General features: G+C 51.6%; 2 protein-coding genes and 1 long non-coding RNA gene across 4 annotated transcripts; 1 reads left to right on the top strand and 2 right to left on the bottom strand.

Annotated features, from left to right (window-relative positions):
- Nucleotides 1–887: 887 nt before the first annotated feature.
- snrkb (SNF related kinase b) lies at nucleotides 888–9,315 on the top strand. 2 transcript variants are annotated; one of them, XM_029841305.1, is made up of 6 exons: nucleotides 888–1,112; nucleotides 2,394–2,540; nucleotides 2,583–2,769; nucleotides 2,845–3,239; nucleotides 6,436–6,577; nucleotides 7,186–9,315. In XM_029841305.1, the coding sequence occupies exons 2-6, from the start codon at nucleotides 2,471–2,473 to the stop codon at nucleotides 8,024–8,026; spliced, it is 1,635 nt and encodes a 544-aa protein (XP_029697165.1). In that variant the 5' UTR covers nucleotides 888–1,112; nucleotides 2,394–2,470; the 3' UTR covers nucleotides 8,027–9,315. The 2 variants fall into 2 exon arrangements, with proteins under 2 accessions (XP_029697165.1, XP_003967049.2); XM_003967000.3 differs by having other exon boundaries at nucleotides 2,394–2,769.
- Nucleotides 9,316–9,434: 119 nt separating this feature from the next.
- Nucleotides 9,435–14,765, bottom strand: ano10b (anoctamin 10b). Its single transcript, XM_029841304.1, is given in 15 exon segments — nucleotides 9,435–10,352; nucleotides 10,416–10,532; nucleotides 10,610–10,747; nucleotides 10,819–10,848; nucleotides 10,850–11,011; nucleotides 11,090–11,254; nucleotides 12,086–12,160; nucleotides 12,245–12,300; nucleotides 12,471–12,653; nucleotides 12,729–13,061; nucleotides 13,140–13,256; nucleotides 13,334–13,450; nucleotides 13,584–13,721; nucleotides 13,790–13,963; nucleotides 14,034–14,765. Coding segments are annotated over 15 exon segments (2,079 nt in total). The 5' UTR covers nucleotides 14,284–14,765; the 3' UTR covers nucleotides 9,435–10,328.
- A 786-nt stretch (nucleotides 14,766–15,551) lies between these two features.
- On the bottom strand, nucleotides 15,552–16,918 carry LOC115250968 (uncharacterized). The gene is made up of 2 exons (XR_003889494.1): nucleotides 16,025–16,918; nucleotides 15,552–15,878 (listed from the first exon to the last, which is right to left on the bottom strand). It is a non-coding gene; the product is annotated as an uncharacterized lncRNA (long non-coding RNA).
- Between the last annotated feature and the right edge of the window lie 8 nt (nucleotides 16,919–16,926).

Raw genomic sequence — 16,926 nt, 5'->3', positions numbered from 1 at the left:
GTACGGCCCAGCACAGCTCCCTCCCACACGCCCAGAGGGGAAGAGGGTTTCTGGGGGGATTGGGAAAAAAAACACTGAAAACACGATCTCTAGCGCCACCTAATGTTACCAAATTAAGCCTTTGTTTTCCGGCTTTAATGCCTCCAGCGTTGGGTGGGAGCGCCCCCTGCTGCCTACAACATGAATTACACCCGACAGGGGTGAACAGGAAAACCTGGCCCTACTTTTATATTACAAATTTAAACTAATTATAGTTTATAGCGACAAAAATATAAAACACACGCAAAAATAATGTGCAAAAGAGGTGCAGAAAACGCGCACATTGTAGATTTAACCTGTTCCAGTGGGTGATGAATTGGGGGCCAGTTCCAGGTGATGACCCATCTGGTGGACTGCTGAGTCTCGATTAGAGATTTACTGCTGCCACCATGTTCATGTTGACCAGCGGTGTGATGGGACACGGAAATCACCGAGAAATGGTCGCGTCTTGCAGCGCGTGAAGGAGCTGCTCCCTCACCGGCCACCAGGGGGCGCCCGAGACAGGCGTTTCTCAAAATATGTATAGATAGATAGATAGATAGATAGATAGATAGATAGATAGATAGATAGATAGATAGATAGATAGATAGATAGATAGATAGATAGATAGATAGATAGATATGTTCTGTGACACCCTGACTTCCTCCAAACATTATATTTATAATGTTGCTAAACGCTCTTTTGCTCTTCTGTTTGCTTCCATATTAAAAGACAAAGTGTCCGACCGCTTATGTAACCCGCTCCGTCATTTGTTCCTCGCGGCTCCAGTACTGTGGCGCGCGGCGGCGAGTTGGAATGCGTTGACGTCAGAAGAAAGAGCGGCCGTACGCGCGCGCACGAGGCGTTACGGGCGCGCGGGCGCAGTGCGCGTTTAAGTGAAGACCGCGGAGACGAGCGCAGGCATGAGGAAAGTAATGTGCGCACATGGACCGTGAACACGGAGCTCCGGAACCAAAAGGCCGACGCGACGCCGTCATTTACCGCGCCTGAATCCAGCCACGACTGTAAACAACAACAACAACAACAAGGTCCAGTCGAGCAACTCGCGGCGGAGGGATATTTGCGCAGCAATGGTAAGTTGCCATGAGCGCTGTCAGTGTCAACGAGGTTGTTGTCGCGTTTGCGCGCTGCGCAGCAACAAAACTACGGGCGCACGGTCCCGCACGGTCCCGCAGCTGCGGACAACAGCTGGCCCGCAGCAACTACGCAGTGTTTCGGATGAGGAGCGTGGAGGAAGACGAACGCGCGGATGACGCCCGCTCGTGTGCGCGAGTGCCAGCCGCCCGCACGCTGCTGCCTTTAATGGTCGCGGTGACGCCGCCGCCAGCGGCTCCATCAGCGGCGCGACGCGTCGCTTGAGACGGATCTGAAGGAGCGTTGCCATGATTCGAGAGCACAGAGGTGTAAAAACTTTTAGCTTCACCCTACATCCAGGTCCACTCGAGTATTGGAGTACTGACAACAGTGCAAATAAACTTCGCCAATGTAGTTCCTTCATTGTTTTGGTTCTAATCGTGATAATAACGGATGTTACTAACGCCGTTAGCTGCCTTAATACGAAGGCTGAACAGGCAGCCGTGATCCATCCAGCCGTCCCTGATGTTCAATTAGGGTCACCGTCGGTGCTGGAGCCGATCCCAGCAGTCACATGTGCACAGAAGGAGTGCAGGCTGGGCAATTGAAGCATGGGGGGGGGGGCATTTACTCCCTCTGTGATATATCTCTGCTCCACACATGAAACAATACATGTGCGGGACAGCAGATCCGCTGTGAGCATCAGCTGTAATCCAGTCGGCTCAGTGTTTATATCGTTTCACCTTGTGGATTACGTCATAGCCCCGGTCACACGAGCCTCCCGCCAGGTGCTTTATACTTTGGATGCGTGATTAGAGGCCCCCAGTGATTATTGGGGGTTGTTTGACTGCACGGAGCTGTAAAAATTAGCCAAATACGCTCAACGTGTCATCGTCTTTGTTGTTTTTGCTGTCTAAATGTTCCAGGATGCCTTCAGGAGCACACTCATTTCACGTTAATCTCACCACAACGACGTTGGCACCGACACCAACAGATTTGGTGATGACATCATCTGGCCCCCGTGCTGCATTCTGACCCTCTTAGCCGGATTAATGACACGCGTGCATGAGCGCACACATCCACGTACATACATTAAGGTCTCCGGTTACAGTATTGATTGGGCGTCCCATTTGTGCTGGACGGGTGTTATTTGAGCCGGGGCATAACTGAGCACGTGCCGGACTATAAAGGACAGTTTTACCCCCCCACTGTAACCTCACCTCGTAGACCAGAACCTGGTCTCACGTCGGTGTCGTGGCCACTTTCCTTTGTCCTCCCAGGCAGCTCTCCAGCGTTGAGGGACCAGGCGCCTCCATCTCTACGTGCACGGCGCCTCAAGCAGCCTCGTCTTCTACAAATGGACTCGTCGGGAGAGACGGCGCGACCCCGGAGCGGGCACGCCGAACCCCGGAGCGGGCACGCCGAACCCCGGAGCGGGCACGCCGAACCCCGGAGCGGGCACGCCGAACCCCGGAGCGGCCCCGGGCGCACGGATCTCAGGGGGCTGTACCACCTGGGTCGCACCTTGGGTCGGGGGCATTTCGCAGTGGTGAAACTGGCTCGCCACGTCAACACCGGGGATCTGGTCGCCGTCAAGATGATCGACAAGACCAAACTCGACGTCATGGCGACGAGCCACCTGTTGCAAGAAGTGAGGTAAAGGACTTGCAAGTTTCGCAAGTCACGGAACCGGAACCGGTCCATAACGGATACCTGAACTTCTCTTTGCAGGTGCATGAGGCTGGTGCAGCATCCCAACGTGGTTCGGCTCTATGAGGTCATCGACACGCCCACCACCCTCTACCTGGTCATGGAGCTGGCAGAGGGCGGTGACCTCTTCGACTACATCATCCGCCACGAGGGGGGCGTGGCCGAAGACACGGCCAAGCGCCATTTTGCCCAGATCGTGCGCGCGGTGGCGTACTGCCACCGGCTGCACGTCGTCCACCGGGACCTGAAACCCGAGAACGTGGTGTTCTTCCCACAGCAGGGGGTGGTGAAGCTGACAGACTTTGGATTCAGCAACTTGTTCCAGCCTGGGACGATGTTGGCGACCAGTTGTGGGTCCCTGGCGTACTCTGCCCCAGAGATACTGCTCGGAGAAGAATACGATGCCCCAGCTGTGGGTGAGAACCTCAGTCTCCCCCACATCCATAGCATGTATCTAGTCTCGGGTCGTCCTCTACGGGCCAGGACAGACTGTGTGTGGTACTTCTGCTTCCAAAGTGAGGATATTTTGGCAGGTCCTCACAATGTCAAAGGCCCGTTTGAGGGTCAAGACCTGGTTTTGTACTTGGGTTTAGGTTCGTGTCATGGTCGGGGATGGGTAGGGTTAGGGAAAGGAGCTGGCTAATTCATCATGTCTATGAAAGTCCTCACAAAGACAGAAGTTCAAGGATGTGTGTGTATGTGTAAGTGGGTCATGCTACATTCACTGATGAGCCAACTGGGCACAATTTGTGCTACTTTGCAGCTCACCAGTGGGAGTTTCCTCTGAGTTGCAAGGACGTGCGTGCTGCAGTCACACGTATGAGCTCAAGACGGTTCTGGACCAGGTCCCTGGGCCGTGCGCTGAATGCAAATGCCACTAGCCCAATGCTAACCCTGGCAGTGCCACAGTGCCCATCTGAGACCACCGCCATTGCCCCTGTTCCCAAAAGCAACTTTAAGGATCATCACACGATCTGTGATGAAGTGCTCTGAGAGCCCGGCTGAATTCAGCCAGAACCAGTCCAGCTATCGGACCAGCGGGTCCACAGACGGTGCCGCCTCGATCCACACTGCTCTCGCCCCTCTAGAAAAGCAGAACCGCCTATTCCAGTGACCTGGCTTCTTCCATTACCCCCCCCCCCCCCCAACGCTGGCACACCCCATGGCCGTGTCCTCGGCCCGTTTGCGTAGTGCATCTACACCCAGGGTTTCCTACCCCTACCCAGGCATCTGTCTTCCTCTCGACTCACGAGTCTCAGCAGATCCCTTTTTCCAGTTTTTGGTCCTCGTCTTTAAACGCAGGACCGTTCGCTTATATTTGCTCCCTTCGTGCGGTGCTGGTCATATGATGTGGGGATGGGATGGAGTCAACAAGTTCCCTTGCTTTATGTAAACACTGTTACGTTACAGTGGCGCTAACGGTATAAAAGGTGCCCCGGCACACGGTCCCAGACCCGTCGAGGAGGTTCTCCACCACAGCCAAACACAAAGGACGCACGTCAACGGTTAAAATTCTCCACGCTGGAGGCCACGTGTGTCTCCACCCTGTGCTTCCTGTCGCCTCTTCACTATCTAAAATTAATGAAAAAGCCAGGAAGGGAGGACCTATGGTGGTAGATTGTGTTCTGTGGAAGAGGAACTTGTGCCTCCTGGGTGTCAGCCACACTCCCAGCTGTAAATAGCTCTAAATCTACTCCTGCATTCTTTTAGGCTGCAAAGAGCCTTTAATTCAGCCGACCGCGGCTTTAGGCCTGTTTTAAAGTCCTTTTAGTCAAGGAGTGGGTGTAAGTTGTCCCCGGTGGGAGGGATGACTTTAGAATAAGGCGCACTAATGAGGTCTGGGTTTTTTTGCGATGTTCTGTCCGATGAATAGACGGGAGGATGTGTTTAACCATGCTAAAGAGCCGGTTTGGAACCAGGACTTGCTACTGCATGCTGGAGAGGGAGCAGCAGGGAGAACCACTGGTGCACAGGGTAATTCCAGGAAAACACTGTTTCCTTTGTAACCAGGAGGCCTCCTGTCTGTTTGTTTCCCTGTTCCCAGGCTTGTGAAGCCCACAAGCAGCACTCGCCATTTGGCGTGTGGTCATTAATAGCAACAGAGGACATTTATCAACGCGGCAAAGTCTAAAAACTGCTGCAGTGCTTTAGGGGGAACAGATTTAATGATAAATGCACAGTTTTACGGTCTGCATACAAATTAAGATGCTAGATTCTTCCTCGCTGAAGCTCTCTTGTCCAGTAAATCTGTGTTTAATCCAGTTATGTTGCTGCAGGAAGGAAAACTATGCCTGTAAACTTTACTGTAAACTTTACTGTAAACTGTGTTTGAACCTTTTCTCCTTTGATGAATTTAATTTAACCTGAATCTTGATTGAATGACATCATTTAATAGACGCGTGGTGGACGGCTGCTAGCTGTTATTAGCCTGTACGCTGGCTATCAAACTTGCTAACATTTATTTGCACTGGAATTGTTGTTTTTTTTAAAAAAACAACCGTGTTAATATTCTGATCTTTTTTCAAGATTGGTGTTATCATTAACCCCATCATTAATCAATGATAATGTAATTATAGTTTACTCATTGGAAGTGTCACCGTTAAATCAATGGTCCTACATTTGTTTCTATTATTCAGTGGCTGCAGGGCAATTTAGAAGCTACTGTCTTGCAGTGCATGCTGGGTATTTATAGTGTGTTTTCTATCCCAAATCTCTGGAAACTGGGTCAATTTCAGCGACCCCTAATGAACCGCGGAAGCCTTTGTGAGTGTTAGAAAAGGGCTTTTGTGCCTCAATACATTTACAGTTAAACTAATTAGTGTGTGTGTGTGTGTGTGTGTGTGTGTGTGTGTGTGTGTGCTGAGATATTCAGTTTTACTGACTCCATTTTGACCTTTCCTAATTCTTTTTTTAATTCAATTCATCACAAGCAGAAACATTAGGGGCCACGTTGCCGATGGTTACATCCTCATCCTCTTACACCCTCCACAAAGGACGAAATCAGATTCCGGCGAATGTCCGACATCTTGGACTTTAGGAATTCTCAAAATAATTGACAGTTTCATCATTTGTAAATGTATTTGTCTTATATTGACAGTAAGATTTCAGAAAGGTGAGCCTGGTATCCTGGCATGGTGCATTCAGGACTCCAGAGCAGTGACGGAATTTCGTGTTCCCTGCATTGACACACTGTGTATGTATGGATTATATAAGCAGAGGGTGAGGGAGCCAGACACCCAGGACACACAGAGAGGCCCGTTAACGTCACATCAACCACAGCGGGAACAAATTGTGCTGTGCTTCTGGTCCTGTGTTTGGTGGGAAAAGAGATTATTCTTAGCGTAGCGCGACATCACAACGCACCCTTTGTGTGTCGTTGTGTAAGTAGCCGGTTCTGGATGTGACGAGGGCGAAGAGATAGAGGAAGGGAGGAGAAGTAAAAAGAACACAGTCAGCATTGTCTTCAGCACCGGGAGAGAGGGTGTGTGTGTGTGTGTGTGTGTGTGTGTGTGTGTGTGTGTGTGTGTGTGTGTGTGTGTGTGTGTGACCCAGGGTCAAGCGCTGCCATCTCTCTTTCGTTATTTACGTTCTTTTTGCTCCTGTGTGCTCCAGATATCTGGTCTCTGGGCGTGATTCTCTACATGCTGGTGTGCGGAGTCCCCCCCTTTCAGGAAACCAACGACAGCGAGACCCTGGTCATGATCCTGGACTGTCGCTACCGCGTCCCCGACCACGTCTCAGACCACTGCAAGGAGTGAGTAGCGCTGACCGACCGCCTGAACGAGGGCTGAGACGCCAGTATCGCTCGGTTCTGGTGAAATCCCCAGGACGCGTCAGCTCACACAGATTTGCCCTGTCCTGTCGCCCCCCCCTCCCTCATTAAAGAGCTCATGCTAGGGACCCTGGGTCAGGTTGGACCCTGGGTCAGGTTGGACCCTGGGTCAGACACCTGTACTCTGAGGCCACAGAAGATCCTCCTCCTTGGGTCAGGGCCAGCCTGCAGATTCTCCCCTGGTTCTGTTTCGGCGTAAACCCCCTCTAGGTCCTCCCAATGAAACACCAGTCTACCCCAGTAACCCCCCCCCCCCTACTCCTTCTACCCCAGTTACCCACTTGTGTCTCCCCTTCTTGTCGCTCCTTCCATTCCTAAATCCACTTCCTGTCCCACTATGTCGCTGGTGTCATGCTCTCCATTTTAGACTGTTCCCGCCTGGATTATTGACCTCATTGTCTCCATCTGCTGATTGGATCCATTTGCCCCTTGGAGCCAGTTCCTGGGGCAAACTTTGTCAAATCCAATCTTAAACCTTTGATGCATTATTATATTATTAAAAACTAAATTTTCTTTATTCTTTCCTCCAGCCTGATCACTAGGATGCTCCGGAAGGATCCGGCTCACCGTGCGTCCCTTGAAGCCATCGAGGCTCACCACTGGCTCCAGGGCCTTGATGATGCCCTGCTGAGCCCAGAGGCCCCGCCACACTGGTTTTCAGGGGCCCTCTCTCCCAGCTCTCCACGTGCAGGCCTACCTGAGTGTGGGGACCTGCTGGCTGCCAGGCCTTCCGCTCAGCAGACCTTCCCTCGACAATGTCAGCCTACGCTCAGCTTCACGCTTCATCCACCAGCAGCCGAGGAGCTTCCTGTTAATAAGAACCTGCCTGGACTACAGCAGATCTGTGAGGAGGAGGAGGAGGAGGAGGAGGGGGAGGAGGAGGAGGAGGAGGAGGAGGACGCCATCCAGACTCACAATATTCCACCATCCAAAGTGGCCGGTTCTGGTGTCCGGTGCTGTCAGGGGTCGTCAACCACTGTTGATCCAGAAGAAAGAACAGATAAGCAGATGGAACCAAACAACAACATCCAGGATCCCGCTCCCGTCCTCCCAGAACCCCCCGCTCCCTCAATCCTGGAAACCTCAGTGAAAGGGGCTCCAAGGACGGAGGCAGAAGCAGACCAGGACGGAACCAGCGAAGGTGGCGGAGACGACCCGAGACCAACAAACAGACCTCATTCCCACAATGCACCGGGGAGCCGGAACGAAGCGGCCCTGAAGGCGGAGCACGGGAAGCGGCATAGCGTGAAGCTGCGCGACAGACTCTTCCAGTTCCCCCTGTGTGAGAAAGCCCTGGCCTTCAACACGCCGACACACAAGAAGCCCAAGATCTTGCCCCTGGCGCAGTACAACTGCTGCCGGGTGCTGTAGGCCGTGCACGCTGCTCGACCTCACCCGAGGAGGCGGCTGATCGGGGCTCCAGAGACCGGATCCGGAGCGGAACTCCACAGGCGGAGCCTGTTCTGCCCCACTCTGCAAGACAGCATGTGGGCATCCTCATCAAGGCCTACTTCCAGTATTATGCACGTGCACTGTGTTCGGCCCAACCGGGTCTCCTCTGCTGGGGTCAGAGGTGGTGGACCCGAGTGTCGACATGCTATTTGTGGCTCATGGATGGAAGAAGTCCTGCAGCAGTTTTCACCGAATCCGCTGCGTAAGCTGGGTCCGAAGGCGCCGCGAGTGGACTCAAATCCAAACTTTAGCCCCACCTCTGCTCCAGCATAGCACACGTTTTCTTGTTTGTTGCACTACTCACTTCTTGATGGTGTAAAGCCTGTTGACATGAGCTCTGAAGAGCCAGACTGTTATATACGAAGCATTATTCATCATATACTGTGTAATATAAGCTGAAACGGGAGCGAGAAACATCCGTTCTCCCAAAACCTAAAGACTTTCCCGACCATGTCAAAGCTAGCATCAGTGTCCTCTTTAAGCTTCGTCCTTTTGATACGTTCATGCTAAACGCCTGAAGTATTCCCCGCTCAGCATTAGCTACCAACACCACTGGCTAACAACCGTTCCACCTTCATGTTCATGGGGAAACTGAAAAACACGGCGATCTTTGAAGACGGGGACGGATAGGATTTCGTTTTGGCTAGCTCTGGATCTCCTTATTGTATTTCCTTTCTGAGTGTGACCAACATCAGCTGTGCATAGATACGTGCATGTGCCATTGGTGATATACCTCCGTGTTCTCCCGCAGGACCTCCAGCTGTGGGGGGAGCTGCACACATTATGGCTGCTGTTAGCTTTGTCCAGGCTGTGTACCGGAACTGAGAGACGCACCAAATATCGTCTTTCCAGTGGTTTTATTCCTCACACAATGCCTTTGTACCTTTCTGCATTTTTCTAAGTGGCCCTGCTGTTTTTTAAACCAAAAAAAAAGAGAAAATGCTGAGTCCGTACAAACGTGCTACATCTTCCTGACGTTCGCTCACGCAGTTTAAGCTCTACTGTAGCTGGAGGGTCCCTGCGGGTTCAAAGAATGGACCAAGACTGGCTCGGCGTGAGCGTGGACACAGACGAGGCATCTTTGTGTCTTTGTGTCTTCACCTTCTGCCCATCTGTCACCTGACCTGTATCTTAGTATCTCTGTAAAGCCACGAAGCGCTCGGGTTATTTATTTATTTATTAAAATGAGATCATTATAATCATTTAAACGTGTAGCGTCCTGCTTGTTTTGAGCCCGTGTTTCTTCCTCGATTTATCAGTTTTGCATGGTGGGTTTTATTGTATTGCGGTGTGTGTCGCTACACAAAGACTCTTTGGGAACACGAGAATCATCTCTCCGTCCGTTTATTTTTAGTTTGAAGCCCAACCAACCCAACATCAGCTCCGTCTTCATCTCACTCTCAGAATAAATACGTTTTACACTCAACTCCCTGCACCCCAGAACCCAGATACGAGAGAAGCCAGAGCAACTGGACCGTCTTCCTGTGGTCGGCTGGAGCAAAGATCACTCCTACACACACGTGCACACACACACACACACACAGCCACACGGGGAGGAAGAACTGGGAGACAAAGGCAAGAACGAGCATCCCTCCCATAGACCATAAGATGCCTCCACAAGAGGTCTGCAGCCGTGGGTCTATAGCGCCCCCTCGTGGCCGCAGTGACTTGAGCAAGCTGTTATATCATTTTACTGTTTTAACTCTAACGTGCGCGAGTGCAGGGCGATGAATTCAACAGCAAAGTGGATGAGGCGGCGTTAAAAATGAGTCCGTTCCAGCCGTCACGCACCAGCAGTGGTGGTGGAGATGTTCCCAAGAGCAGATCTTCAATACTGGTGTTTGGGAATTTGAGCTACACTTATATGGTCAATCATTGTGGATTCAAAACACTCTTTAGTGGTTTTAACACAGCCTGGCATAAACCTTTTAAATGTCTAAACAGTCCACAGCAACCCTGAAATGTCACCTTCTCTCCTCCACAGTGACGGGATTAACGGGAATGAACCGGTTCGCTGTGCCTAGAAGCTGCTGTTTCAGCTGGACTTTGCAGACCGTTTCAAAAGTCACACTGTATAATGCAGAAACACGACGTTTAAAGGGACGAAGCAGAGACGGTCTGGGCTCTGCTGGACCGCTGGAACACTCCTCCCCCGGTCCAAACACTCGCAGCAGCTCAGCACCAGACGGCAGGTGAAGCACCTCCACACTTTGAAATGCAGTCAGGGGTCTTTGGAAGGTGGCCTCTGGAAGAGAGCGGCAATATTAACGCCGTTCACGGTTACCCTGGCGACTCAGTGCTGGTTCACCTGTTCTCTCAGGGCCTGCATGGATTTGAACTCGATGTGTTCCCGGTTTTTCCTGATCCAGTCCGGTTCATCCGGGATCAGCACCCTCAAAAGCAGTTTAACCAGGATCAGCAGATGCTGCAGAGGCACACGGAGGGGGCATCAGCGTCGGGACGGACAGACGTTAACCAGCGCTCCGAGTCCTCCATCCTTACCTCCACCAAAACAGCCAACAGCACAATGTTTGTGCTGCTCATGCCACCCCCCTCCAACAACTCCTGTAACCGTGGCGACAACAGCAGCAGCCAGCAGTTGGATACAACAGAGACAAAACTGAGGACCTCAAAGGCGACCTGGAAGGGGGATAAGGATGAGGGATCTGCTCATCAAGACCTTTCAGTTGCTCTTTGTGTTTCCTGCTGACCTGCCACACGCCCATGTTGGCAGCGGGGGGGGGAGAAGGGTTTGCGGAAGAGCTTGCAGATCTTGTAGGCGTCTGATCGGATCTCCGTGAGGTTGTTGATGAGCAGCAGCATTGGCGTCAGAGGATACACACAGGAAAAGAGACTCAAATACCCAAACTGCACCAGGAGCTCGATGTACTCTGCAAACAAGCCCTGTGGAAAACAGCAAGAAACAGTGAGATAAACATCGACAACACACGTGAGGCTTGATGACGTCCGACTGCAACTCACAGGGTAGGCGGGCAGCATGCTCTGGTTCCTGAACTTGTCCTCTTCTGGGTCGTCCTCGCTCTCCGCCCTATGAGGTGCACTGAGCAGTCTGTCCACGACGAATGGTACCACCACCTCGGTGGCCTGGTTCACCAGCTGGGTGACTATCAGCAACGATGCCAGACGCTGGAAATAAAAGACAAGATGATGCGAGTAAATGGGTCCATTCATCTTTTGGAACACACACACACACGTGCACTTCAGTGGCAGGTGGATAACCAAATTTTTACCCCACTCAAGGGAATGCCAGTATTTTTGGATGGTGTTGAGTGAGGAGCCGTTGGATCTACCAGATCCTTGGAGCTGCAGGGGCTTTGTTGTAATCGCTCTCCTGCACTGTTGTGATGAAAAGGGAGCTACGGCCAAAATTCTCCTTCTACCAGGTGATCTTCGTTCCTCCTGTCGCCATGGTCACGAGAGATGGGTCAAGACCAGCAAAAAAAGATCGATTAAATCCGCTGAAGTGGGTCTTCTAGAAGCCTGACGGTGTCTCCAGAAATGGGGCGAGAAGCTCCACCCTCTGTGAGAGACTCAGAGTAGAGCTGGTGCTCCTTAGCGAGCCAGTTCAGGTGGTTTAGGATGCCTCCAGGACACCTTTTTAGGGAGGTGTTTCTGGCACGTCCTGACAGGAAGAGGACCTGGAGCAGGCCGAGGGCCCGCGAAGAGATCCCATCTCAACACTGGCCTGGGAACGCCTCAGGGACCCCCAGCCAGAGTTGGTGAGGCTCTAGTCAGGGAGAGGAACATTCGGAGTCTTTTCTACAGATCAGGGTTCCTCAGTCCAGTCCTATGAGGGCAGCAGGTTCTCTTTCCAACCAGGCAGGAAAGACCTGGGCTCTCTACCTGGTGACCCCCCCCCCTCGAGGAACCCTGCTAGAGCTGTACACAACTGAGAATCCTCTCCTTCAATAACTAATGTCACACACGGGGCAGAGTTTTCAAAAGGTCAACCGTTACCTTTCGGAGCAGAGGCACATCCTGCTTGAAGAAGGCTATGTGGAAGAGCACCGCGAAGTAGTTGAAGAACGTGAACTGAGGGGAAAGAAACCAGAGTGGTGAACGCACACGGCCCGATTGAGGCTGCACAACAACGACTGACGAGGGGTAACAACGCACCACCAAAACCTTGGCTGTCAGATGCTTCTGAAAGGACGACTCTTCTCTGTGGTTCTCTAAAGCCAAACAGACAAGGTCATTGGAATATCTGAAACAATCAACAATTGAAAGAATCAGGGGCAATTTCATACAAAAAGTGGGGTTTTTTTTCGCTTCGGTCCGGATCCCATTACGCTAAATCGATTTTTGGGGGGGTTGTCTGAGGAAAAACTCTCTTCTTACTCACCATATTCGGTTAAAGCCTGAGCCACTGTCTTGTAAACAGTTGCTAACACGTTGGTGTAGACAATGTGAAGGATGGAAGGGACATAGAGGAAAGTCTGGGACAACAAGGAGTCCCAGTCTTTGTGTAGCTCCTGAACCTGGGCCTCCCCCCAGTAGAAGCAGAGCATTCCCACCACCACCAGCCCTGCGGGAGGAAATGCCACATATGAACTAAAGCAGCTCACGGATGGACATCAATCAGACAAAACTGCACCGGTACCGAGAAACAGGCCGACCACCGGGACCGACACCGCTGCAATAATCAGGTCTCTCTGCCATTCAGGGAACAGCGGCTCCACGCGACCCGTCACGGGGTTGACGCCGATGTTGCCTTGGAAACCAGGCCGAGGCTCTGCGAAGCGTTCAGCTAGGTGCAGGGTCCCCCAGCGGTGGGACTGGGTGGCGCTGCGGCGCTTCCACAGCTCCATAACCACGGTGGACCAGAGCATGCTGAACATCGCCTGGACCATGTGACCACTCACAACGGAGTCATGTTCCAGACGGGACTCAGGGGAGCCGGACAGGGACTCCATGATCTCCGTCTGAACCTCACCTTCCGTGGGCAACCAAAACCAAAGTCAACGGCTCAACTAGCTGGTGCAATGGTTGGCGACATGATTGAGACACCAACCTGAGAAGTAAGCGATGAAGAGGCCCAGTATTGCAGGTAAGAGCAGAGACCAGGTGTAGAAATCCAGAAAGCTGAAGTAGAAAGCCACAGAACTTCCAAAATACGCGTTGATTGCATCTGGAAGAGACGGACAACGTGTGGAGGATGCTAGCTGGGAGTGTTCCAGTTTGACACTATCACGTGCAATCACCAACCCAGTGGCTGCGTCAGCTGGTTTCCAGAGTACCAGGATTCACTTAGATGCTTCAGCTTCTCCCGGTCGTGGAGAGGAAACGTGTCTCCAACGATACCGGCTGACGCCAGTTTCTGCCCTGCAACGGGACACAGAGGAGGCGCTCATGCTAATGCTAAACCATCACAGTACAGTCACACCAGGACACGATTCCTCCATCAACCACCAGGGACGAGGAGCAGGCAGAGAAGACAACACGAGGTGTTCCTCACAGATGTTGTCACGGTGATGGAGCGTGTAGTTGTCGGGCAGTCCCGGTATCCTCAGGTCCCTCTGGGCCCTCAGGCCATCCAGCTCGTTCCTGACGATGAACTGCCGCTCAGCCAGGGTGAGGAAAGCCTGCATGTTGTCTATTGGATGGAGACAAACGTCACTGGAGTATTGTCATTGAACGTTACCCCAACTCTACCCGATTTACCTGAATCTTTAAAGTTGTCCTTGTCGTCGTAGGAGAAGGCCTCCATGTTGCCATCAGAGTACATCTTACACAGTCCCAGATCTTCGGTGGCCCTCAGTAAGGTGCAGCGGGGGGCCGAGACCACGATGATGTCGCCTGTGGCGTCCTCGCCAGGGTGAGCCAGCAGAGCGGCACCTGAGAGGAGGGAGCGGAGCGTGAAGCTGGCGGAGCTTCCTGAGCTGAATCAGCGGGTCAAGGATCTCACCTCCATCTTTCTGAGGGGCTCCGATCAATCTGATGAGCCACCTCTTGGTCTCTGGGCCCACCTTCTCTCCAAGCTTGACCAGCACCAGGGGTTCGACGTGCTCCGATACGCAGCAGGCGCACCTGACTTTGGTCCAACCTTGACAGGGAGAAGCAGCGCTGGCTTTGGTGACGACCACCTTCTCCTGCCGTTCTGGGTCCCCTACATAGCTGCTGTCTGCACTTCCTCCATCACCAGCTGGCTGACTCATGGTTGGACTGGAGGCTGCAACGCAGATCCTTTACGTCATGATCTCTGGGGCACATTTTACACGTTACACACATTTCTCTCCATCGTTCATGGGGCTGTTTCAGGCAAAAATGTGTTGTGGTTGGACAGGAATCTTAACCGGAGGTTTCAGTTTCCCTGTCGTTTCGTCACATCCGCGCGTACTTCCTCTGCACGTTAAAGACGTCGGGCACGATGAGAGAGGGACAGAAACGGGGAGAAAACTGAGCTGCTTTACAGGGAAAGTGAAGCCAGGAAGCTGCGGGATAGAATACAAGCCCTGGCAGAAGTGATGGTTGTGCTCTCTAATAAAAATGCAAGCCCCAAACTCCTGCACACACACACACACACACACAGACACACACACAGACAGACACACACACACCACACCCACACACTGAGCAAAAGACATCAAAGAAAAAGAAATATCGGGAAACCAGCAGATCACTCCCATTCCCAACCCGTACTTGCCCAGCCTGAGTGTGTTGTTCTGCTCCGGCTTTGTGGATGTGTGTGTGTGTGTGTGTGTGTGTATAGAGCTGGAATGCGGACAGACTTCCAGAAACTGCAGAAACTGCAGGGTGTGGAGGCTTGTTTGGCTCCTCCCTCCTGTTATTCTCTGCTGCTGCTGCTGGGTCCTGCTGCTCCTCCTCTTCTACCATGTGTCATCTGTGTTAAACTGTAACACACACACACACACACACACACACACACACACACACACACACACACACACACACACACACACACACAGGGAGCCAAAGACAATGTCCATTTTTGTCCGAACCGTTTGGGTCCCAGTTTAGGTGTTCTGGTCAGCACTCGTGCTCTCGGGCCTAATTTAGCCCCCCAGCAGGCCGTAATCCTGAGGGCGCACCGCAGCCATCACGGTGGGGGGGGGGGTGAGTGACGGTGGCCCCGGGACTCTTGCTGCCTTCTGAGTCTCCCGAATGAGGCTGATGCTTCCTGGACTCTGATTTGGACTCTGTTGACACCCCATGAGGACGGTGGACAGAGCGGAGTTTATGGGCAGCGGTGATGATGTGCAAATATATTTTAAAATGTTCCAGGTGAAAGTGGAGGTTAGACTTCATACATGGAAATGTTAAACTGCCCCCCCCCCCCATCGTTCACGTGGTCCAGGCTGCTCATATATGGTCATTTTTGAGCATGTATAATAGCAACATATTAGTCTGTGGAAACCATCGCTAAGATTGCTTACATGTAAAACAAGACAGTGAGTCACACGTATATAGTCAGATATTTATTTACAAATACATTTGCATAGACATTTGTAATTCGAAATTAATTGTGAAAAGACATTATGGTAAACAGATTTTTCATCATCAATCACTCCAGGATTTAAGTCATTTTTCGTTCTTTGAAAGCAAAGTATTTTCTTAAATACAGAAAACTTGTGTTATGATGCTTTAACGATTGTTATGGGCTGCATCTTTTCATTCCATGAGTGCGCGTGCGCGTGCGTGCGCGCCGCAAACAATAGTACAGTTAGTTGACGTTCCGCCAGGGGAGCAACACCGCCCCCTTCCGGCGTGTGTGGAAACGTCGTTACTGTTGCTGTAAGGAAACAAGCAGAAGTTGATCTTTTGTGGGAGGATTTCGCCAAAACCTGGCAACAAGTGGGTAAACGCTCATCTGTGCAGTTTGACAACCGATGCTGCGCTCTAGCTATTAATGCACGTTGATTTTTCAGTTTGTTCTACCTTATTTTTGCCAGGTGTCAAGCTAAGACATAAAGGATCTGCAAGTCACTGCGATGACCTCCTGTTGTCCAGTCAGATGGTCCGACCACCGTCATTCAGCAGGGATCTAAAGGCTCTCGCTCAAAGCTTTGGATGACAAGGCAACAAGGTGGATCAATGAAGTCAGACAGCAATTCTCTCATGTTAAAATATTCAGTGTAAAAAAATCATCCAAAGTGAACAGGTTAGCCTTTAGATCCCTACAACAGAAGGTCCGACCGACTGCTTCATACCTCCGCCCTCTTCCTCTGACACCAGGGCAACACTATTACACGTTGTAGCCCATAAAAATAGCCGCTCCGTCTGATAAAATAAAGCTGTTAAATAAGCTCCTCTTCTGTACAAAGCATTTTACACATGTGGTTTCCACATCTGCTGTATCACCAACGCCTGGGGGGAGGGAAAATTAAGACTTGCAAAACTATTTGCATAGTGATTCCCGACACTGCTGCTGCTAACAGTACGAAGCATTATTGCATTGACGCGAGACTAATCGTGCACATCTGAACGATACATAGTATATTTTAACCCTGAGCTTCCCCATTAGACGCCTGATTTTCTTGTGCAGGAAAAAGGAGAATTTCTAAGTTTAGAGGAAATGTCTGGAAACGGGAAGACAAAAGTCTGAAAGGAAAGTCTAGTCTGATATGTAAAAAGGTCGGAGGTCAAGGTCAGGGTGGATACGGAGGAGCTCAGCAGCCGGATGAGCGAGACTTGTGTCGAGTCCCTCACAAATGTTTCACACACACACCTCGCTGAGGCGCACACACACCTCGCTGAGGCACACACACACCTCGCTGAGGCACACACACCTCGCTGAGGCACACACACACCTCGCTGAGGCGCACACACACCTCGCTGAG

The sequence above is a fragment of the Takifugu rubripes genome, chromosome 9 (genome assembly GCF_901000725.2).
Source record: "Takifugu rubripes chromosome 9, fTakRub1.2, whole genome shotgun sequence".
NCBI lineage: Eukaryota > Metazoa > Chordata > Actinopteri > Tetraodontiformes > Tetraodontidae > Takifugu > Takifugu rubripes.
This window is presented reverse-complemented; position numbering and strand designations above follow the sequence as displayed.